The sequence below is a fragment of the Delphinus delphis genome, chromosome 1 (assembly GCF_949987515.2).
Source record: "Delphinus delphis chromosome 1, mDelDel1.2, whole genome shotgun sequence".
In the NCBI taxonomy this organism is placed as follows: Eukaryota; Metazoa; Chordata; class Mammalia; order Artiodactyla; family Delphinidae; genus Delphinus; species Delphinus delphis.
Genome location: NC_082683.1, coordinates 95,101,475 through 95,126,281, shown reverse-complemented (window position 1 = coordinate 95,126,281; position 24,807 = coordinate 95,101,475). Strand labels below are relative to the sequence as shown.

Sequence of the window (24,807 nt, the reverse complement as noted above, 5' to 3'; positions counted from 1 at the left end):
AGGGTTAACTTTTGGGGTTATCTAAAGTTGAGATGGTCGGTATCACAGCTTAACAGCAGATCTGGATGCTGCCTGTTAGCAAAGCAATCAAATGCTCTTAATTCACATGGTGTCACATGTGAAAGAAGTTGCCCAATGACACTTATTTACTACCCTATGATTCCAAAGATCACTTAGGAGGGTGGATTGCTTAGAAAGGAAGCGAGACTCTCTTTCAACTCCCCTAGCAATCTTCCATGTGTCTGACTTCTAAGAGTCTGTCTGCCTCCAGGATAGTATGCATACTCAGATGTTCTCCACTGAAGATAATAACCACTGTTTTATGACGTTATTATCAGTTTTAATTATGGGATTGCAAATGTGCCCAGAGGTTCCTTTTGAAGATAGAACCATGCAAATCTAAACTATACCTGCTTAGAACTCTTTCTACCTTAGTAGCTAGACTCCACCTCAGATAGGTGTCACTGACCCTTCCCAAAGCATTGTTTTGTTTTGCATCAGTAGGACCTTGATAGGACCCAGAACTCACAGTCACAAGGGACTAAGTTACTTTTTAGAGGTGCCCTACTTCCCAGCTAGCTCAGATTCCTCCCAAGAAGTCAGGTGTGGTCATCCTACAGATACTTGCCAGCTTGCTTGCTGGAGGGATTGTACAGAAAAGAGCAGATCTTTTAAGAATATTGAGCAACACCACCACGTCAGCGTCTACGAATTCTCTTCATTGCTTTTTACTCACCATCAGTTACAATTGACCACCCACTGACCACAGGCTTTCTTTAAGATGTTCATGAGTTCTCAGAGCCCCTCAAACCCATTTAGATGGCTTATTCATGTCTCCTCTCTATCCAGCTAGGTATAAAGGCTAATTTTTAAGTCCAGCTTTCTTTTTTTTTTTTTTTCCCACCGACTCCCAGCTTTCTTAATTAAACTTCTATACTTGTATATCCTTCCACTAGGGAAGAGGAGGAAGAGGTAAGAAAGACTGGACAATCATTGAGTACCCCCCCCCGCCGTGTCAGACACTGAGCAAGCCACTCTATATACTTATCTCATTTAATCCCCACAAATACCCTTTATCCACATATTGTGGATGAGGAAACTGAGGTTCAAATCACTTTGAAAAGTTAATCAAGGTCCTCATTTAACAAGGAGCAGAGCTAAGAGTCTGGTTTTTTTTTTAAACACGTGTGCTCTTTCCCCTCTCGTCAAACAGCCAAATAGGTCTTTCTCCCTCTCTCCCCTCTCCTTTCCTTTCTTCTCCTGGTCCCCTTCTCTCCCCACCTTCCTTCCACCGATATTTTATAATTGTGATAAATGCCATTAAAGATACACAGAATGCTCTGAGGGCTTATATCATGAGAACCAGAACTAGTATAGGAGATGAGGGAAGGTTCTGGAGGAAGAGATATGCTAAGAGATGGGTAAGAAATAAGCAGGTAGAAAGCAGGAAGGTGGGTCAGACACTTTAGGCAGAGTGAACAGCATGAGGGGAGGGCCCCAAGTTGGGAAGGAGACAGGGTATCCGAGGAACAAAAGAAATGAAGTGGGCTTCCCTGGTGGCGCAGTGGTTGAGAATCTGCCTGCCAATGCAGGGGACACGGGTTTGAGCCCTGGTCTGGGAGGATCCCACATGCTGCGGAGCAACTGGGCCCGTGAGCCACAATTACTGAGCCTGCGCGTCCGGAGCCTGTGTTCCGCAACAAGAGAGGTCGCGATAGTGAGAGGCCTGCGCACTGCGACGAAGAGTGGCCCCCACTTGCCACAACTAGAGAAAGCCCTCGCACAGAAACGAAGACCCAACACAGCCATAAATAAATTAATTAATTAAAAAATTTAAAAAAATAAATGAAGTGCAGAGAGTAGGAGGGCTGAGTGAAACTTGGTGGTCGGTGAAGCAGATGGGGCCAAGGGGAGTGAATGCTTGTAGCTGGGGGAGAGGACTCTGGTCCTTCACTGAATGCACCTCACACTCACCTGAAGCACTAAGGAAGAGGAGTATTTTCAGTCTTTGTTGAGAAAGCACTTTCTGTCTTTAGAGTAGTGTTTCTTAATGAAAGCCCTATCGGCACTAGATGTGATTAATCTTCTATGTACAGGACTGGTTGTACTTTGCTTCCAGGCTGGTCTCCAAGTAATAAATGCCAGCAGCAACTTCCTCCTCCCTAGTCCAGGCACTGTGATGACCCCAAACACCCCACAGATTTCTGGAATCCTCTGGAGTGGTCCTGCCTCCTACTGAGAACCATTGCTCTAGTTTGGGCTGCAAGAGTCACTGCCACCAACTTCATGACCATGCTTTATCCCTTCGTCTATCAACATCCAAACTTCTCTTTTGCTGGATGTCCTTCCTACAGACACCCTAATGGCTCTGATGTTTGTCTCCATTACATACTGCGAGCATTTTAATTCCATGCAGTAACTGTTGAGTCTGTTATATGCCAAGGTTGGGAGTACAGACAGGCTAGTGACATAGACAGACTGGAAACAATTACTTACCATACGGTGGGGAAAGTGCAACTAAGGAAGCTTGCACAAGGGACGGGGTTGGCAGAGGAGGAAGTGATGACCTCTCCTGGACCAAGAGGCCAGGGGGGAAGGGCATTCTACAGGTGGAGAGGGCAGCAGCATATTTTATGGAGACATAGAACACCTGGTGAGCTTGGCAGCTATAAAGAGCTTGGCATTGTTGAAGCATGAATTTCAAGTCAAGGTGTGGCAGGAAGATAGGTTGAAGAGGGAGGAAGCCACAGTTCACCAGGGGTCTCATGTGCCACGCTAAGGAGCTCAGATAACATGCAGAAGAAACTCCCCAATGTGTTATACTTGCAAATCTTCAATCATCCTGAAATGATAACATCTGAATGAGGTGTTTGAGAATTTTCTGAAGAGCTATATAGATAAGGTCACAGCAGTGTGATGCAGTTTCTCTCTGGCTCTATAACCTCATTTATGAAGTTCTTGTGTGCCTTGGTAGATTTTGAAGTTTCTTTTCATGGAGTTTTTAAAAACAGCTTTATTGAGCTATAACTGGCAAATAATAAACAGCACATACTTGAAGTGCATAATTTGTTAAGTTTGATGTTTAAATGGTATACGTACACATCTGTGAAACTATCACCTCAATCATCATATTCATCCATAAAAATTTCCTCATGCTCCTTGGAAACCCCTCCCCTAACCTCCATCTCAACTCCAGGCAACAACTGATCTGTTTTTTGTCACTATATATTAGTTTGCTTTTTTTAGAATTTTATATAAATATGTGCTCCTTTTTTTTTTGGTCTGGCTTCTTTCAAAGAGCATAATTATTTTCAGATTCATCCACATAGTTGCATGTATCAGTAGTTTTTTTCATTTTTAAAAAACTTTCCACTTTTGAGGTATGCCCTCCTACAGTATTTACTATATCTCAACAAATTTGCTCCATGGAATAAGAAAGCTCCACATTAGGAGGGGCTTTGGGGATAATAATCCCCCCTGGAGGTACAAGAGATACTGCTTGGGGAAGAAATGATGAGGCAGAGATTCTAGTTTTCTAAGAATTCTCCAAAATGTAAGAGTACTGTGATAAGCAAAATAATGGTACCCATAGGTGTGCACATCCTTGTCCCTGGAACCTGCGAATATACTACTTTATATGTCAAAGAGGACTTTATAAATGTGATTAAGTTAGGGATCTTGAGATGAGGAGGCTATCTTGGATTATCTGAGTGGAACCACATTTGTAATCACAGGGGTCCTTGTAAGTGAAGAGGGAGGCAGCAGAGTCAGAGTCAAAATGAGATTTGAAGATGCTGTCATGTTGGCTTTGAAGATGGAAGAAGGGGTCACAGGCCAAGGAATGCAGATAGTCTTTAGAAGCCGGGAAAGGCAAGGGAATGGATTTCCCCCTAGAGCCTCTAGAAGGAATGCAGCCTGCTGACACCTTGATTTTAGCTCGGTGAAACCCATTTTTGGACTTCTGATCTCCAGAACTGAAAGATAAGAAGTTCGTGCTGTTTTAAGCCACAAGTTTGTGAAAATTTGTTAAAGCAGCAGTAGGAAACTGATACAATCACCAATACTGTTAAAAATAAATAGAGTCTGACCACTTCTATTTCCTCTTCCATTTTGTGACATGTGGTCTGATAGGAGAGGAAGCAAGTTGGATTTGGAATCAGACTGACCTATCCTAGCTGCTCCTCTGAGCTCATTCCCTCATCCTAAAGGAGGGATGATACAGTATTTATCTTTGGGGGGGAGCCTGGAGAGAATTGATGAGAGGATATACATAAAGGGCCCAGCACATAGTATGCCCTCAATAAACATTCACTTTCTTTACTTCCCACCTAGTACTTGAATCCAAGGAACTAAATTCTCACTGCTAGTGACCTGCTGCATAATTTTGGCTAAACTGCTTCTTCTCCTTCAACCTATTCCATGAGGTTAAAGGGAGATACTTATTAAGTCTCTGAGAGTGTTTTTATTAAGTCTCAGAGTGTTTATTAAGTCTCTTAGAGTTTGTAATGTGGCTAGATACTCTTGGTTAAAAAGCATTATTTAGATGCAAAGTGCTGTTATCTTTTGAGCAGGTAATTATTTCCTGTCCTAAATTGTTTAGCACTGTACTGAGGTTCCATCTGAGATGATGATATTGCTTGAGAGGGTGAAGAGATACCTCACCTGAGTGTTGTGAGTCTTAATTAATGGTTGTTTATTAAGCCTACACAAGCCTATCATAAAAGGCTAAATGTTGAGTATTATTTACTTTTTATATGTTTATCACTACCAGTATTTTAATATAGCAGCTAAAACTGTCCAATAAAAGTTGGCATTTTGGTATTGGATTAGGTAATATTCACTTTACTTGGGGGGAGTCTAATTGATTACTATTTAGAGAGCTTTGTGCTTTTTATAAGAAAGGGGTTAGGGAAATAGTGCTGTTATTTCTTTTTTCTTTTTTTTTAATTTTTGGCTGCGTTGGGTCTTCGTTGCCATGCGCAGCCTTTCTCTAGTTGCGGAGAGTGTGCACTACTCTTTGTTGCAGTACGTGGGCTTCTCATTGTGGTGGCTTCTCTTGTTGCGGAGCACAGGCTCTAGGTGCGTAGGCTTCAGTAGTTGTGGCACACGGGCTCAGTACTGTGGCACACGAGCCTAGTTGCTCTGCAGCATGTGGATCTTCCTGGACCAGGGATCGAACTCGTGTCCCCTACATTGGCAGGTGGGTTCTTAACCAGTGCGCCACCAGGGAAGTCCCGCTATTTTTTTTTCTACAAGGGCTTAATTTTTAACAGATTTACATTTTAAATCCTTACCTTTTAGATAAAACTACAGATGGTTTAAAAAGCTAAAATTTTGAAGTACTGAAAGAGATAGTTTATATAATAGTTAACCATTTTTTTAAAGGTGGTATTTATCAGACATTATGTGCCACACACTGTTCTGAACTCTATGCATGCATTAAAGCTAAAATAAGCATAATCCAGCCCCAACATGCTACAATGATTTAGAGAGCATTGCTATCTTCATGGATTTCCAGATATATAACTGGTTCATCAGGATGAGGGTGAGGGTGGAGGACGATTTACACAGCTTAAGACTTTGGTTCCATAGTAATGGTTACCATTTATTGGACACGCTACATGACAGACATTGGACTAAGTAAATGCATTGTCTTATTTTATTCATATATTAAGCCTTTGAGGTAGAGTTGTCATCACCATTTTACAAAGTAGGAAAATAAGTCAATTGCCCAAAATTGTGAGTCTAGAAAGTGGCAGAACCAGGATTCAAAATCATGTCCTGGGCTTCCCTGGTGGCACAGTGGTTGAGAGTCCACCTGCCAATGCTAGGGGACATGGGTTCGTGTCCCGGTCTGGGAAGATCCCACATGCCGCGGAGCGGCTGGGCCCGTGAGCCATGGCCGCTGAGCCTGCACGTCCGGAGCCTGTGCTCAGCAACGGGAGAGGCCACAGCAGTGAGAGGCCCGCGTACCGCAAAAAAACAAAAACAAAAACAAACAAACAAACAAAAAATCATGTCCTGCTGTCCCCAGAGCATGAAGTGTCTGTATGAGGTATAGAGAACTATTGTTAAGTACTCAGTAAATGTTATTTGACTACAAGTATGTTTAAACCATAGAACGAGGGCGATTATTTTTCTACATGTTTAGATAATCATCTTTTCATAGTTTTCAACGACATGTATATTTCCTTTTCTGTTAATTCATGTCCTTTGCTCTTTGGGGTCATTTCCTTATTGATTCAAATGATCTGTATTATAAAATACTTGGAAGTACAAGAAAGCATGACCAAGGAGTCATGATAAATTCCTCCCTTATCCTCACCTACCTTCACAAACACAGTGCCAGGTTCTGTTGATTTTTCCTCCAAAATATGCCTTATGTCTTGAAGACATCCATTTCTTTCATCTTCACTTCCATCACCCATGCTAGCTCCTTTTAGCTTCCCCAATACACAGAGTTTTTTTTTCATCTTCCAGTCTTTGCATACATTTTCCCTGTGCCCAGAACACTCTGCCCCAACTCGTTGCATGGCTGGTTTTGCATCCTTCGGGCTCCATCTTGAAAAGTATGTCCTCAGAAAGCTCTTTCCTGCCTATCCTAGCTCAAGAAAGATTTCCTTCCTTTCTCACATTCTTTTCCTATCTTTCATAGTAATTATCACCATTTATAATACACAATATTCTAAATCCTTTGCATGCAATTAATGAATTAATATTTGTAAAGTGCTTAGAACAGTGTAAGGCACATAGTAAGTACTATATAAGTGATGATTTTAAAAAACAACTCCCATGATCCTCACAACGCTATCTGTGCTATTAATGTCACCTTTTTACAGATGGACGAACTGAAGAACAGAGAAGTTAAGTAACTTGTCCAGAGTTGTGCAGCTAATGTAACAGAGTCTAGCTACAAACTCAGTCTGGCACCAAAATCTACACGCCTAACCATTTTCTATATTTCCTTTTCAGTCCACGACCTAGCATAGTGTTTTGCACCTACTAGGAATTTTCAATAAATATCTGTTTAATAAATGAAGGGACAGCTCTAATAATAAAATAAAATTTACCTGTAATCCTACCACATAGAGATTTGGGGATTCATCCTTTAGATGTTTTTTCTAATGCAAGGTTAGACTTTTTACCAAAATCATAACGTTCAGAAATCATTTTGAGGAGCATAGATCAGGCATTGATGTACAATATATTTGACATTTTATTCTTTAAAACATTTATTGATAATTTCAAGTCAATGTTCTTCCTTTAGACAGGAGGTAAAATGTGAGGGAAAGAAGGGCAAGTCTTTAAACAAAAGAGAAAGAATTTTCCTAAAATATTCTGGCCCTTCTTATCTCTAGGCAGAGGTTGCCAAACTCAAGCTAAAAAGTTTAGGGAAAGGATGAGGTATTATACTTCTTTAAATCAAGCGTGTTTTGAAATTTGTGGTAAGTATTATTTTTAGAACATCAACTGGTAAGAGTTTTCTAAACGTTCCCAAAGCACAGCAAAGGTCCATTGTTTACCATACAAATCCAACAATCTATGATGATTACCTGGCTATGTCAGTGGGAAAATTGGATAAAAGGACAGCACTGACCACCAAAGGGCAAGGAAAGTAAGCAAAGGCTGCTGGTAAAACACCAAGAGGAAGCTTCTCCATACACTAGTTTACTCAGTCTCAAAAAAATTTTTTGTTCTTTTAAAACAGTTTCAGGATAGATAACTTGTAGCAGCTGGTCATCAAATTTGCGTACACTCATGGAAGGCCTACATTGCTAAGACTGACTATGAATAATACATCTATCGGCTCTCCAGGGAGGATTGGATTGGTTTGTTGCTCCTTCACAGTGTCTTCCTACTGCCACTCAACAATAGCTGGATGAAGCCAGACCGTCGCCCTGAATGGTGTGTGGTTACAGTCACAGACACTGCATTTGTGGGCACCCTACATTTCTGAGATAGAGTTAGCTGATAGAATTACCAGAGCGTAATCAAATGCAGTCATTGCAGAGGGAGCCTTCTATCACATTACCTCTGAACATATTTTAATCTAGAAACACCATACACTGGATACAAAATCCATGACTACCTGACCTCTGGGCGTGGCCTGGGATATACTACTCTGAGCCATCTCCTATTTGCTTTCATGGGTAAATAGAAATCTTGAGCTAGGAACAGAGGGAGAGAATTTGAAAATTAAAACAGAGTCAAAGTCAGTATTTTTGAAGGCTCTTAAAAGAACAACAAAAGCAACAAAAAAAAGACAAGTTTAGAATCACATCAGAGGTTCCCTATGTAGTCTTCAAAGCTGATTTCTTACAGTCAAAGCTACCCAGAAGAAGCAGGCACAGCATGATCAGGTTTTGCTCTATTATTCAATTGCAGCCAACTTCCAACTATTAAAAAAAAAAAAAAAAAAAGAAAGATGATTTAGAATGACAGGATTGCTCATCTGTATTTCAAGGTCCTTCAACCAGTTTACTCCTTGATGTTCAGAGACCCCAAGATGGAGGTGAGTTTCTATTGCTACCGCTGTCGTTTTATCTCTTCGTGTTGACTGCAGCATGTGTTGGTTGAAGACTTAGAGCATATTGGTTTATGGGCAAGAAATATCATTGGATCATGTATTTGAAGTTCCTAACTGTAATCTAGTCACATTCTTAATGACACACACAAAAAGGAGTAAGAAGATTTTGGATTGTTGAATCATTGTTTCCAACAGTCAACTCCTATTATCATTACAGAAGGTAGGGATGATCTTAGAAGAGTGGGGTTCAGGACCTGAGTGTTAAGTTCTTTAGTGGAAGGAGGCAGGGAAGCGTTGGTGGCAACAACGCCTGTTTTCTCCTCTGCCTCGGGGCCAGGTGCACCCTGTTGGAGGCTAGCAGAGATCTAAACACAGAAGAGAGGGTATTGGGGATGAGGCTAAGAGACTGTCACAGGCACACAGCCCCACAGTTTTCCTTTGAAGATGGAAAGAGTCCTCTGATACATAACATCATATATTACATCTGTATTACCACTAAATGGGCCTGGTAGATAGAACAAACATCACCTACCAGCCAGAAACAATGATTCGCTGACCATCTTTGGTCTCCAACCACCAAGGAGTTTTGGTTTATCCATCTATAGACATTCTTAGTTGAATCCATCAGATTTGCAGTCATCCCAGCCATGGTTATTTTCTTCTCTTAAACTAGGCATATTAGTGAGGTTAGGCCAGGACCTCAGCACCAAATTTGGACTTCATAATAAAGTAAACTACACAGGGGATAGAGGTCAGCATGGTGAGCACTTTGCTGTTCATCCCTATTTGGGGCCCAGACTGAACTGTTTCCAGAGGGCCAGGTCGCTGTGATGTGCTGACCTCTTTTGCTCAAAGTATTCACTCTCAGGGTGATTTGTGAGCTGCTGCTGAGCACATAATGATCAGGACAGCTGCAAAAGCAGTCATGGCCCCACATATGTTCACCTGAACTCAGTAAATCAAATTGGGTTCTATAGAAAAGTTCTGTTGGGTTCTGACTGGAACCTCTTAGGATTCACCTTTGGATTCTAAGATGGAGCTGAGGATTGGTATGGGAAGATGGTCCAGTTGCTTCCAGCTACCTGTAAGGGGCCCATGATGATTCTAAGGCTGTAGCTTGTCCTTTAGCAGAAAAAATCCTTTTAATATCTTGCAATCACACACAAAAATAACTATAATAATAACAGAAGCTGTTTTCCTGTGTGTAATGAGAGCGTTCCTCAAGCTTCTACCTTGTCTTGGTGGTTGCTCTTTTTTCTTTTTCTTAAGAGTCATGGCAAAAATTAAATTTTATCAGTTTAAACAGAATGATATTTTAGAAATTAGAATCTGGCTAACAAAGGGTCTTTTCTTCCATAGCAAGAAGGGCTTCCATAGCAAGAACTGCTCAGCAATGAGTATCTCAAGATACAAAGAAGGCTTGAGGATGAGTTTCAGGCTATAGCTTGGGTCATTAAAAGTCCTGCAAAACTAGAATTCATCTTTCTTTTCTCTTTTCTCTGTAGGCATTTAAAGATGCTTTTTCCCCTCAAAAATTAGACAACTTTAAAAAATTAAAATATATTTGACATATAACAAGGTGTAATTTTAAGGTATACAACATGTTAATTTGATCCATTTACATATTGTAATATGATTACCATTTTAGTGATAATTAGACCTCTATCATGTTACATAATTATCATTTTTTTAGTGGTTGGGATACTTAAGTTCTAGTCTCTTAGAACGTTTGATGATTATAATACAATATTGTTGTCTATACTCATCATGCTGTGCTTTAGATCTCTAGGGTTTATTCACTGCTCGTTGCAAGTCTGTACCCTTAAACAACATCTGTCTTATCCCCCCACCCTCCATCCCCTGGTAACCACTATTCTACTCTCTGTTTTTATGCGTTTAGCTTTTTTTAGATTCCACATATAAGTTATACCATACAGTACTTGTCTTTCTCTGACTTATTTCACTTATCACAATGTGCTCAAGGTCCATTAATGTTATGGTAAATGGCAGGATGTCCTTCTTTCTCATAATATATATATGATAACTTCCATACATGCACCTCAATGTTCATTGCAGCACTATTTACAATAGCCATGACATGGAAACAACCTAAATGTCCGTTGACAGATGAATGGATAAAGAAGATGTGGTACGTATATACAGTGGAATACTACTCAGCCATAAAAAAGAATGAAACAATGCCGTTTGCAGTGACATGGATGGCCCTAGAGATTATCATACTAAGTGAAGTAAGTCAGAAAGAGTAAGACAAATACCATATGATACCACTTATATGTGAAATCTAAAATATGACACCAGTGAACTTATCTATGAAACAGAAACAGGCACACAGACATCGAGAACAGACTTGTGCTGCCAAGGGGGAGGAATGAATTGGGAGTTTGGGATTAGCAGATGCAAACTATTACATGTGGAATGGATAAACAACAAGGTCCTACTGTATAGCACAGGGAACTATATTCAATATCCTGTGATAAACCATAATGGAAAAGAATATGAATAAGAATGTATATATATGACATCTTCTTTATCCATTCATCCATTGATGGGCACTTAGGTTGTTTCCATGCCTTGGCTATTGTGAACAATGATGCAATAAACATGGGAGTGCAGGTATCTTATTGATATCTTGTTTTCATTTCATTTGGGTATATATCCAGAAGTGGAATTGCTGGATCATATGGTAAATCTATTTTTAATTTTCTGAAGAACTTTCATATTGTTTTCCATAGTGGCTGCACCAACAGTGTACAAGGGTTCCCTTTTCTCCACATCCTCGCCAACATTTGTTATCTCTTTTCTTCTTGATGATGGCCATTCTAACAGGTGTGAGGTGATAGCTCATTATAGTTTCAATATGCATTTCCCTGATGATTAGCAATGTTGAGTATCTTTTCATGTACCTGTTGGCCATTTGGACAACTTAGATAATGTTTTTTGTTTTGTTTTTGCGGTACGCGGGCCTCTCACTGCTGTGGCCTCTCCCGTTGCGGGGCACAGGCTCCGGACGCGCAGGCTCAGCGACCATGGCTCACGGGCCCAGCCGCTCCGTGGCACGTGGGATCTTCCCGGACCGGGGCACGAACCCGCGTCCCCTGCATTGGCAGGCAGACTCCCAACCACTGTGCCACTAGGGAAGCCCAGACAATGTTTTATCTAAAATTATTTGGTGATAGTTTTCACGATCAAACAATAAATTCATTTCCAGGTAGATTTTTAAAGTAGTTTTAAGGCTCCTATAGAGATCATGTCTCATATATGCCATTTATTCCTTTATCCTGTAAATATCCCACAGATAAAGAGTACCTAGCCTTCCATACCTGGGCGTTCTTCAGCACTCCAACACTGAGACTGTTTTTCTCATTTTTAAGCTACCATAATTGTTTGCTCACTCTGTGCTGAGCACTGTGCCAGGAGCTTTAGATCGCTTATCTCATGTTCATCTAGCAATCCTGTGAGCTAGGTATTATTATTCCTATTTTTCAGAAGAGGAAACTAAGACTCCGAAAAGTTAAGGAACTTGCCTGATGGCACAGAGCTAAAGAGTGGAAAAGCCGGAATTCAAATCCAGGTCTCCCAACGCCTGCTTCCCCTCTGTGCTTTTGACTTTCCTGGGAAGCATTTCCCTTGTTCTTCACGTTCAGTTGGAGTAGCCTGTAATTTTGTTCATGTACCTCACTTTACAGTAAATATTAGACTGGTAAAGTAATCCTGCAGTGATGATGATGACGATAATTCTTCTTTTTCTTCTCTCTTTCTCCCTCTCACTTTAAACAAAATATTTTTTTTTGAGTTCTCTAACATTGGCATATATCTATAAATTCAAATTTTTGTACAATGTTTTATAGATATCTTTACCACATTTAGTGTTTACTCTATTTTTTGCTTGGAGAATTAATCTTACTTTTTTTGTCAAACATATTGCTTTAGCTTTTTAGGTTATATAATAAAGCAGAAGTCCACAGACTCATAAAAATTTAGATGGGGAAGAGGCCCTCAGAGATCTGTTCATCCAACCCTATCATTATATGGGCAAGGGAGGCCAGCCAGTGGTTGTGGGTCCCTTGGTTGAGTCAGAGCCTCAGTTACTCCCTTAAAACTGGAGGTAATTATATTACTTCTAAAAAGTTGTCCCAAAAGTTTGCAAATCAAGAAGCAATATCTAAATGGATGCTTTAAATTTTATTTAAAAGAATAAAAGACTCTTACCAAATGGCAGCTGGTTTTGCTCTGAACATTTTCAGGAGTATCGCTGAGATACGCTGCTACCACCAGACTGTGGCAGCTTGACAGGACTGCTCAGAGCAAGGCAGCCTCTTGAACTGGGTTCTGCCTGGGTTCTAATCAGAAGAGGGATGCTTGATGGCAGATTGGCCTCTGGGTGTTCAAAAGACCTTTTGGTTCCTTGCTCATATTTCTGTCAGTCCTTCTCTGCCTTTCTCCAATATACAAGGGAAAATCAGAAGAAGGGGACCAGAATGTCTGGGAGGACAAATGAAAAAGCACCAGAACAGAGTAGGCTGGTGGTTTGTTTGAGTTGAGTCTGCTTTCAGTGCCACACAAAGAGGCCCATCAGTGATGTGTGGACAAGTGACAGCCGTGGTACTTAAAAAAAAAATCAATCCTTTACTTGCATTCCAAGCTCCTATTTGGGGAGAACAAATTTCAAATAGTACTTCCTAAGAGAAGTTGGTAAATATTTGGTCATTAACTAGAGACTAATGTCTCCCTCAAATTTTAATGAATAAAAAATTTAGCCCCCCTCCTTTCTAATTCCTTGCTTATATACCACTGATTATGTTCATGTAGGCTTTAGGATGAGTTACTCTTGGCTGTGCTTCCTGCCTTCATGTTTATAACTGCATTTCTCTAAATGAAAAGCATCCGTTTTGTTCCGGCATAGACACTAGGATAAGCATGGTTTCATACGTTAAATAAATTATATTTAAAATGAGGCTCTTTTTGTTTTGCACGGACTAAGACACACAACGAAGACAATCAATGAAAACCAGAAGGTCTGTTGCTACAATTAAGAACATCAAGACCAGGCAGCAACCGATAAAGGAGGTCAAGCCGCACATACATGGATGAAGCCGATTTCTCGGAAGATGCAACTTCTAAGAAACAGGAGGATTTGCCTTATGATGGGGACTTCTCCCAAATTCAGATGTACAACGATTACAATTTTACCTCAAAATATGACATCCTTGATGTCTCAAATCAAACGAATTTAACAGAAGAGGACCTTCAAGAAAAGGCTACACATAGAGAGACTTGCAGAAAGGCAGATATGGCCATGACTTTGGATAAAACAACTGAAAATGCTGTCAGCAAAAAATATAATAAAGAGAATCAATGCACCATAAATCTTCATATTCCATCTAACCAAGGAGACCCTTCAAAGTCAAACATTCCTGATATTTTACTCCATCATGTTTGCAAAGAGGAATTCTCAAAAGGTCAAGGCATTAATTGTGAAACTCTCCCAGAGATCTCTAATGCTGACAGTTTTGACGGAGCTATTATTAAAAATATTATTTTGCAGCATGTTACGAATTCTTGGCCAACAGAGCAAACCTCGGAACTCACTGACCAACTCAACTCCAAAAGCGATGGTGAAAACAGCAATAAGCCCAGGTGTTTGCCAACCACGACAGAAGAAAACACCTCTGATTTAGAAGATCCGGTCGCTGCTGGAGAAAGCAACCATCAGGAAAATTCAAATTTTCTAACTAAAATCAAGAGTCCAGGTGATAAAGAAATAAGTTGCCAATGGCAGACACCCCAGAAACAGCAGGCTGAAAAAGCAAGTTCAGGCAACAGGTTCAAATATGGCCAAGGTCAAGTTCATTACTGGTTCTCTGATTCCTCTAAGGTTGCTCCTAAAAATAACATAACTGACAAACCACTTAAAACTGATAAACAAGCCAGCTTTTCTCCTAAATTGAGAGATAAGTCAGCTATTGTGCAAGATATTTCAGAAAGCATGTCTAGATCAAACGGTGTTGAAAAACAAGAGCAGAAATGGAAAACTCCTGAAACTTCACAACAGATAGAGGTAAGTGAAAGCTGTCTCCAGCAAACATATAAGCAGGGCCGCTACTCATCTATATCAGTGTGGGTCTCTGGAGGGTGCATAGAACTGAGGTGTAGGTCTGAGGTTCTGGGTTCTAGTTCTGGCCCAATACCTTGACCTCTCAGAAGCTCAGTGGGTCTTCTCCTGAGAAGAATCAGGGGCTGAACTAACAACAACACATAATAGAATAAAATCCAAGTTCTTCAACCTGGAATTTGCGTTTCCCTGTTTTTCATGTCATCCTACTCTTCTAAACTAAACTCCCCCCTCCCACCCCAGGAGTCATCCGTAGGTACCTGGCTGGCCCTGCCCTCTCTGAGATCCTGCCTTACGTGGAACCTCCCACCTCTGCTTACCACAGACCTGCTCATTTTCATGGCCTCCTTCAATTCCCCACTGGCCACAGGACTTCTTAGAACCCCCTAGTCACAGTCTTTCCCATCCTTGTTTGTTTAGTATTCTGTCAGAGCATTTATCTCAGCCCGCTTTGGATCCTAACGATTTAGAAACATCTGTTCCTTCCACTAGATTTGAAGACCCTGGAGGCAGCCACCTCGTCTCCATCTTTCCTTTGCCCAAGTTCCCCCAGAGGCCTAGCCTTCTGTTTGCACATATTATGTCCTTGGTTATGAATGCTCAATTGGACTGAATTAAGATCTTTAATAACACGCTTCAAGATTGTTATATTGGTAACTATTTAGTATAAAATTTTGCTAATGTTTACTTTACACTATTTCCCCTTTCTGCATCTTCCCATCCTTCCACCCACCTTCCCAGCATGCTGAGGCTCAGGATCTCATTGATTGTTTGAGGTTCAATGGTTAGGTAAGTTCACAGTAATGATCAAAGTAAACACTGTAGCTCTCTGGCATTTTGCCAGGACTGTATGATCTTTCCTTTAAGCATTCTATGAGGGGCCCCCTGACTGAACGTTCTCTGCCTATTTCCATTTCCACCTCTTTATGCTTCAGCTGCCTTCCCTTTCAGCTGAACGTTCTGGGGAGTTTGAGCAGAAGCCCCCACCCCTGACACACACACACATACACACATACCGGGAGCCAGCAGCCCACCTGGCCTCGACTGGGACGCTTCTCTCAGTCATGGAGAAATCTGCACCCCTGTGACACTGGGAAGTCTCCACGTTCCTCATTCTGCTTGCAGGAGAACACCCCTCGGTGGGCACAGTTCTCAGTGCCCTGTGGTTAGTAGGGGCAGAATGAATATCAAGTTCATCTGTCTCTGGCAATGGGAGCCTGAAGTCAGGTGTCTGATTCTCTCTCGTCCTGTCAATTCAGGTTGGAGAACTGGACTCTATAGGTTCCACAGCCACCGTATAATTGAGATATTCGTAATAACCACAGTCTAGTTTGACCACTACAGTAGGTCTCTGGCACTAGCGTGTTTGTGAGCTGTGTGTGTTGGGAACAATGGGAAGACCCTCAAGGTGAATCACTCCGGAATCTGAACTCTTATCCAGTTAGCCTGTGGTGAGTAGAAAAGGGCTGTGTGAACAATCACTATCTTGACACATTTTGGAACTTAGCGCTTACTGTTATTATTCTCTGGAGTGTGGCTGAGTGTTAGTGAGAGCGCCAGCAATAGAGCCGGTGACGAGATCAACAACTGTCCTTTGTGGAACCTATGGTCTAGCTGTAGGAGAAATATGTGAGTATTCCTCGTAATAGTAACAAACATGATAGTAGTAACAGCTAACATAAACGCTTACCATATGACAGATACTATGGTAACATTTAATTCTCATCACAACACTATGAGGTAGGTTCTATTACTATCCCCATTTTACTGTTGAGGAATTTGAGGTTTACAATGATGAAGTAATTGCTCTGGGTCACCTGGAAGATAAGTGTCAGAGTGGAATTTAACCTTGGCATCAGGGCCCCAGCTCTTGACACAACTGGGTGGCCTCCATGATGACCAGAACACATCGAGTCATCCTGAGTAATGGCGTCATGATCACTATCAACAGTCACGTTTTCTTATCCTTTAAATGCGCAGATGGAGCCCATGGTACACATCCACCAAGAACATCTTGCAGGTACTAGCATTTTAAAAAATACTTATTTATTTAATTTTTGGCTGCATTGGGCCTTCATTGCTGTGCGTGGGCTTTCTCTAGTTGTGGTGAGCGGGGGCTACCCTTCGCTGTGGTGCTTGGACTTCTCATTGTGATGGCTTTTCTTGTTGTGGAGCACAGGCTCTAGGCGCACAGGCTTCAGTAGTTGCAGCACGTGGGCTCAGTAGTTGCAGCTCGCAGGCTCTAGAGCGCAGGCTCAGTAGTTGTGGCACACAGGCTTAGTTCCTCCAAGGCATGTGGGATCCTCCAGGACCAGGGATCCAACCCATGTCCCCTGCACTGGCAGGCAGATTCTTAACCACTGGTCCACCAGGGCAGTCCCAGTACCAGCATTTTTAAACCTCTTTGATTTAGATATACATTTTGAAAAAAAAAATTTTTTAAAATAGTGATTGCCACAGACTTCTGTTTTCTGTACTTAATAAAACTGCAGTGCAGCTGAGATGAATGGTAACCAAAACTTATTCTTTCTTACACAGGAATAGAATCTGAGACAAGTCTCTCTAAGATGCCATTGACTTCTCAGAAAGACCCTTCCTCAAGTTCTTCTTACACATTTCACACGATATCCCAAGGGAAACAGATGTGTCAGAAGTTAAAAGAACAGACTGATCAACTGAAGACTAAAGTAATACTTTTAAAGCTTATTATGAAAGATAGAAATAACCAAATTCAAACGTAAGACACTATGCCCTTAACGAAATATTGCATTTTTTCACTGCAGGTACAAGAATTTTCCAAAAGCATAGCACAGGATTCTCCCTATCATTTGCAAGATAGGAGGCTGGTAATAAATTTTATCAAGTTTTAAAAATCTTTTTAGGGAATTTCACATGGGAAAATACAAATGACTTTATAGTATCATGTTTTCTCTACATTGGTGGGAATAGAAATGCTCTGATAAGAAATGCTTTGCTGAAGATGAAACTATCTTTGTGTTACAGGGACTATAAGAGCTTAGAGCTTTCTGTTTCTATATGTATTTAGCCCTTTGTCCTTCTCAGGGGATCTATTACTTATGGCTGTTTTTCCTCAGCAGTCATCCCATAATAAATATGAGACCATGTTAAGTTCAAGAGAATAATATGTCAGCTGTTGTAAAGGGCAAGCACATCCAGATTTGATGGGTCCTGGGGGATACAGGCTACAAAAATCACCAGTATCTGGCAACTCAATATGTAAAACTTTGAAAACTTAAAATTAATCTTGAAGCCATGCTCTTCAGATCAAAACCTTTGACTTTCGCATCCTTGTTTGTTGTTGCATTTAATCAAATCATTAATTTATGTTGTAACCATAGCCTTGTTCATCAGCGTCAGGGTCGTGGGAAGTGGGGGTGAAGCATGGCAGTGGGGCAAAAAGCTGAGACTACTAGAACCAGGGGTGTGTGAAGTTGAAGATGTAGTTTAGGCCACTGGGTCAGCAGCAGGACAGATGGCCAGAAGTCCTGACATAAAGGACACGAGCAAAGCTCAGGGCAGTCTGTGCTTCAGAAACCAAACAGTATAGACAAAAACTAGGAGGAGGCAAATGTTGAGACACAGTTCATTATTCTTTCACCATAGTAATTAAATAACTCATACATTCATTCGACAGCATTTGTGGGGTACTTCCTATGACTCAGACTCTGTATCAGGCATTAGGAATTTGGAGATGATGAAACATTTCTTTTTCAAGCGACTTATCGTCTCCTAGGAACAGACCAGTAAATCAACAAGTAACATGCAGCTTGGGAAAGGTTACATATGATACTAATGGCAGCACTGAAGAGGCTCACCCTTGCCAGTGAGACGGTATTTTAGAAGGCTTCCTGGAAGGGACTTCTGAGCTGGGCATGTAGGAAGAATATGGCAGAGTAAGGGCAAAGGTGTATTCCAGGAAAAGGAATCAGCAGGTGCAGTGGCACAGGGACAAGAAAGTGCTGAGAGTGTGAGGAACTGTGTGGCAGTGTAATTGACCAGATGGAGCTCAGGGGGAAGGGAGGAGACTGGAGAGGTAGATAAGGACTACATCATGAAAAGCCTTTACACCACGCTAAGGAGCTTAGATTAATTTCATCCTGAGTTGGAGTGATGGGGCAACACTGGAGGATTCAAAGCTGAGAAACAGCAAGCACCATGGGGGCAAGACTGTAGGGACAGAGATCGGCTAGAAAGCCATAATCCAGGTAACAAGTTATATGAAGTCCTAAAGCAAGGCTGGCAGTGAGGATGGAGAGGGCACAAATCCAAGAGTTTAAGGAAGTGGCGGTAGATTGAACCAGGTAAATAAGAGAGGAGGCTTGGATGCATTCCAGATTTCTAGCTTGGGTAACCAAGGTCAGGAATAAAAGTGGAGGATCCAGTTCAGAATGGGTGTGCCAGGTAGGCAGGAGGCCAGATGTCACATTCAGTTTGGGACATTTTGAGGTACCCATAAGACATCCAATTAGAGAGGTCCAGTAGGCAATTAGAGCAATGGATCTGAAGCTCAGAGGAGTTGTTTGGGCCAGAAATGTAAATTTGGGTATAGTTTTATGTTGAAGCTGTGGGGTATAGGCGATTGCTCAGGCAAACACGCAGAGTAAGCAGTGAAGAAATACAAAGATAGGATCATAGGAAGCAGAACCAGGGGCAGGTAAAAGAAGAGGGGTCCTCAAAGAAGATCGATGAGGAGAGACTCAAATGGTCAAGGCAGACCTGGAAGGGGCAGAGCTATAGAAGCCAAGAGAAAGAGGGTTTTGAGAAAGAGGGAGTGGGCCACACCATCAAATCTTCAAGTAAGGAAGGTAAGCAAGATGTGCATTGGATTTGGCAACTGAGAGGTCATGAGGGAGCTTGGCAACCCTGATTTCAATGAAGTGGTAGTTCTACAGAAGCCAGATTGCAGGAGTTAAGGAGTGAATGATAAAGGAGATCTCCTAAAACCCAGGCTTTCAGAAACTGGGAGAACATAAAGTTTTAAAAGGCCAAGCAAAGCAGAGGAAACTGGTTCAAGGCATTAGCCTTCTTGAGGAAGTTTCAGGAAGTTTCTTCCTATGTTAGAGGGTATGTGGGGATTCGTGTCGGGACTGAGAGAAGAGGAGAGAGGTGACTCCTTAGGAAGGTGACTCCTTAATTCCGGACCCATCTGGTTCAGTGAAGGAAGGCCAGACAGGGCTAAAACTAACTTTCTCAGGGTGAGCAGCACACGGAGAAAGCTTTTGGATTTTGCAGCAAACATCCTGGTTCTATGTGTTGATTGTACAAGCTTAGACATGTAGCATGTCTGCCTATCTTAGTTAAGAGAGTTAAATGAGGTACATTTATGGCAAGAAAACTATGCCCTATCTTCTTCTGAACACAATTAAAATTCCAAGATCCCAAATTATAATTCATAATTGGCTTGCTTCACTTTTCTCTTTCCTTTGAATACCTAATTCCTTCTCATGGCTTTAACCACCATTTTCATGCTACCAATTCCTAAATTACTAGTCCTCACTTCTCATCTGGAGCTCCAAATGTTTGTGTTGATCTTCCTTTGGATCTCCCACTCTTACCAAAAATTCTACCTTGCCCAACATTGACACCTTCATTCAAACTTGTTAGCCTTTCCAAATTTCTCAGTTTCATCAGGGGATTCACATTCTTCCCACCTCCCACAGTAGAAACCTTTGAGTGTTGTCTGTGATATTTATAGTATCAGTCAGGGTCCTGGCAAGAACAAGAAGGCTTACTCCAGTGGAGTTACTGAGGAGAGCTTAGTAAGGCATTATTTTACAAAAGCATGGGCAAGGTTAAGGGAAACCAATAAGGGATAGAAAGCATCTCATGGAAGGAACAGTGGGGCAGAGGGACGGAGGAAGAGCAGATAATGGAGCATAACAAGAGTAGCAGTAGCTGTAGGGGTAGCTGACAAGTTCTGCGGCTTTTGATAGAGACACAGCCAATCCATGATGATACAGACAGGAGGAAATCAAGGAAATAAAGACCCTACCTCATCCTTCTTCAGTTCCTCTCTCCTGCTGTTGTCTTCCATTGGCTGAAATCAACCAAAGCCAGAGGCATGGGAGCCTATTGATACAGTGCATTGAAGGCCAGCCTCCTGGCTGGGGCACAGAGAAAGTTGGAGGGTGGATCTGGGGTGAGGAGAAATGGAAAACATCTACCACACTTGCCATTTTTTATACCTGTATAGCCAGTATGCTTCTAAACTTGTTTGTTTATTTTAATAATAGTAAGAACTAATAACAATGAAGATGAGAGCTACCATCTATTGAGGGTGTACTATGCTCCTGGCACTAAGCATTATCTCATTTAATTTTTACAATATGAGGTGAGGGCTATTATCTCAAATCAGAAAACTGAAACTTAGAGTTCAAGGTGACTAAAATCATACAATTAGTAGGTGACAGTCTGAACTTGAACCCTGGTGTGTCCGATTCTGTAATCCCATGATGCAGTATTCTTGCCTTTGGCAATATCTCTCCAATTCATCCTTTCCTCTCCATTTTCATGGATACTGCCTGATCCAAGCCCTCTTGAGTCCTTTAAGCCTGACTTAAGTCTCACTTCTTCCATTGAGCCATAGCAAAGTATTCCATCCCACAGTCTGTTTTCCCAACTGGAATAAAATCCCTGAGACCAGGGACTGTGCCTGATACAGCTTTTGTGTCTCTCACACTTTTGGCCCAGGACCAAACATGGGCAGTGCTCAGGGAATGTTTAGTGACTGGGGCTGCAGGGCTGCAGCCTCTGTGCATCGAGATAAGACCCTGACCTGTACAGTTTAAACATTCATCTGCATGAGGCTACATCTGGAAGACCCATTTGAAGCTTTTGACTAAACTTCCCGATGTTCCTTCCGCATTTCATCCCCCAAGTGCCACAGATTCAATCCCAGGTCCTCTAACTTCAGTTCTTTTCTAATATCTATGTGACTTCTGACATACTTCCTAGAGCCCCAGTTTCCTCCTCTATAAAACTGGGATAATAAATCTACTTTGCCACGTTTACAACATTGATGCGTGGATTAAATAAGATAATGAATGGAAAAGTGCTCTGTGAGCTAAAAATTATTCTGCAAATATGTAGGATTATGAATGTCCCATTAATAAAAATTTAAACACCTCCAAGTGGGTTCTAGGAGAGAAATCAGAAGTGACCATAGTTTTCAGCTATGTGCTATGAGGTGTCATAAATGCTGAGATGGGTCTTGGGTTGTCTATATTTTAGATGTCAGACTCTGAAACAAAACAATTGCCAGGAGAAGGATGATGGCTTTGTTTTGACACTACTGTGGGGTACATCCTCATTGTGTTTTGGGGAAAACCAACTACACACACAGGCTTACCTGTGAATGATTCCAGTGACTCCACTGTTACAAGTCCTCGAGAAAATGCAGGGACACCTCGAACTGCTGGAATAGGAGTTTCTGGCCAATAAGGAAAAGCATCTGACTTTGAAATAGCAAGTCCACAAGCATGAATCCCCAGCTGTCGATGAATTTGATCCAGAAAGGTGAGGCTTAAACTGTGTAAGGTGGAAGGGTCAGAGGTAATCTCCTTCAGGTGGGATTCTGATGCGGCTGATGGCTTAGTGCTTGGAGAGCCATTGGTCTTGGGTCAGCAAAAACTGTGCTCCCATTGAATAAGTGTCACCCCATGCAACAAGCAGTACGGAATTCCTGCTATGTGTAAGGTCCTGTGCAGGGCACTGACCCAGATAGAGTGCCCCAAATGAACAATGGTCTCCTGGAGGAGAGACATTGTGCCACCACCTTGCATTTTGTTGGATGTCATTATAATTGGTTCTGAGACTCAGAAGAGTACAAGAAACTCTAGAAAGGCTCACGTGTTAACCCCAGAGGACCCTCTCCTCTCCAAGCTCCTCCTGTCCTGTCCTCTCCTTCATCCCATTCCTGCCTTTATTTCCCCTGCCCGGTTCTTCTTTTCTGTCCCTCTTTTTCCTCATGCACAGACAATTCCAAAGAGGCAGCAGGCAGGAATGAATAATTGTTACATTGGTTAGTGTTGGGGTAAGGGACCCACAAATCCTGATAAAGGCAAAATGTTAAGGCTTGAAGTCAAATGATTCCTGAATTAATTCACATTAGAAACTTGGCTGCACAATCATATCGAATGAAGATTCCAGCTGGCCCTTCTGATGCCACCATGCCCCTCTCTTTCCAATCTAAATAATTTTAAGATGTAGTCCAGGACTCAAGGCTAGGATTGTTTCCACATAATTTCCTGGGATGAATTTAAAGAACCCATTTAGTAGGCTTAATATTTGTAAGTTCAGCTCTTTCTATTCATAGCATTTTAACACGAATTCATTCTTGATGCCAAAATATTTTAATGGTTTATATTCTGGCACTAGCGTCCTGAGATATTACTTCTTCAAAATGAATGAAATCTCTGTCTATTGTTATTTCAATACTGAGTAATTAGACAGCAAGGATGAGGTTTTAATATTGATTTTTTTCCCCCAAAGGCATTTTTTTCTTGGAAAAAAGGATCTCCACATGCTTTCACTATTTGTTTAAAAACTAATAGCGTAAGGATATTTATTTTCCAAGAAATCCCACTTGTTTTGGCAGTCGTCTTAAAGACAGGCCTCTGTGCACATTAAGACCAAAGTTATGCAATGCCTTATTTATATCCTAGTTACACCCACACTGCGCCTGGCCCCAGTATAAATCAAAAGAGTTTCAACTGCAATTATATCCCATATACAGGAGAAGCTGTCAACACTGGGGCAAGGGAAGGACTCAGCCTCTCCCAAAACTCACCTCAGAACTGCCTCAGAGCAAAGTGTGCTCAGCCCCTCTTGTTCTCAAATGGGCAAAATGTGGCAAAGAGCAGAACCCAATCCAACCCTTGAGGTCGTGGTGTGTCGAGAACCTTCTAAATGATGGGTCCAAAGGCTATTGTTGATGGCTTTCTGTAAAGGAAAGAATTGTGCAAATTAATTGGCTAATTGCTTAAGTCAGCTATTGTGCTCTTATTAAAACCTTCTTATTATTGCCTTTGAGAGGTAATATTCAAAAACATTGTTTGGATTTCATGTATCTTGTTTGTCAGAATGTAGTCTGATGGTCATTTGATTCTTTCACACACTAGCACCAGAAGCCAAGGAGTCAAGAAATGGGGTTCTGCCTCCATCAATCCCTCCTCCCTGATACTATCGGCATACACTCTTGTCTTCTGTTTTACAGAAAAGATCACAAATTCCCTCAAGAAATGTCTTTTCTCCACCTCCAGTTCTGCATGTTTTCACCTCCTCTTTCTTCCTTCACTCACCTTCCAATCTCTCCAGCCTTGGTCCTTGAGCCTATCTCTTCCCGCTACCTTGAGGCCTCGCTCCATCATTTCACTTCCTTTAAATTTTCAGTCTCCCCTTGTCACCTGATGAATTCCCTTCTGACTGCCAGACTAGGACATATTTTCCTATATTTTACTTATCAGTCTGGTTTTCCAGGTTTAGATCTTTGTCCCACCACTCGTTGAATAGGGCAGCCTTTCCCCATTGGTAAAAAGCCACTTTTATCATATACAAAACCCCCATGTGTACATGGGATTGGATCTATCCTCCCCATTGTTCTGTTTCTATTTCTACATTAACCACATAGTTCTAAATTACTATAGGTTAGTGTATATTTTTAAATGTTTCTTCTTTTAAACTTTCTTTAGCTATTCTTGTATACTCTTCTTACTAATAAACTTTATAATCAGCTCAGCAAATTTCTTTTTTTTCATTGATAGAGTCACTTTTATTGAGAAATATAGTTTTAGGAACCAAATTTCTTTAATAAAATTCCATTTGAATTTTGTTTAGGATTTTGTTGAATTTACAGATCAGTTCAGGAAAAATTAAAATCTTTGCAATGAGTATTCCCATCCCATTCCCATGAAAACATCCCCAGCATGTTTTCTTCATGTAGATTTTACATGTTTTGTCAAATTTGTTCTTAGCTATTTTATACTTTTTCTGTGTTTTTTTTTAAGAGTCAAGATTATACACATACCTTATAAAAAATATTTATTTGGCTGCATCAGGTCTTAGTTGCAGCACGTGCGATCTTCCTTGCGGTATGCGGGATCTTTCACTGTGGTGCATGGGCTCTTTG

The 24,807-nt window shown here is 41.3% G+C and overlaps 1 protein-coding gene across 1 annotated transcript in view; it reads left to right on the top strand.

Moving 5' to 3' along the window:
• The first annotated feature begins 13,631 nt into the window (after positions 1–13,631).
• Positions 13,632–24,807, top strand: part of AKNAD1 (AKNA domain containing 1) — a 28,705-nt gene continuing 17,529 nt past the window's right edge. The window contains 6 exon segments of the mRNA XM_060026470.1: positions 13,632–14,606; positions 16,641–16,680; positions 17,199–17,347; positions 17,444–17,506; position 18,039; positions 22,064–22,196. Coding sequence (XP_059882453.1) covers positions 13,632–14,606; positions 16,641–16,680; positions 17,199–17,347; positions 17,444–17,506; position 18,039; positions 22,064–22,196 — 1,361 coding nt within the window.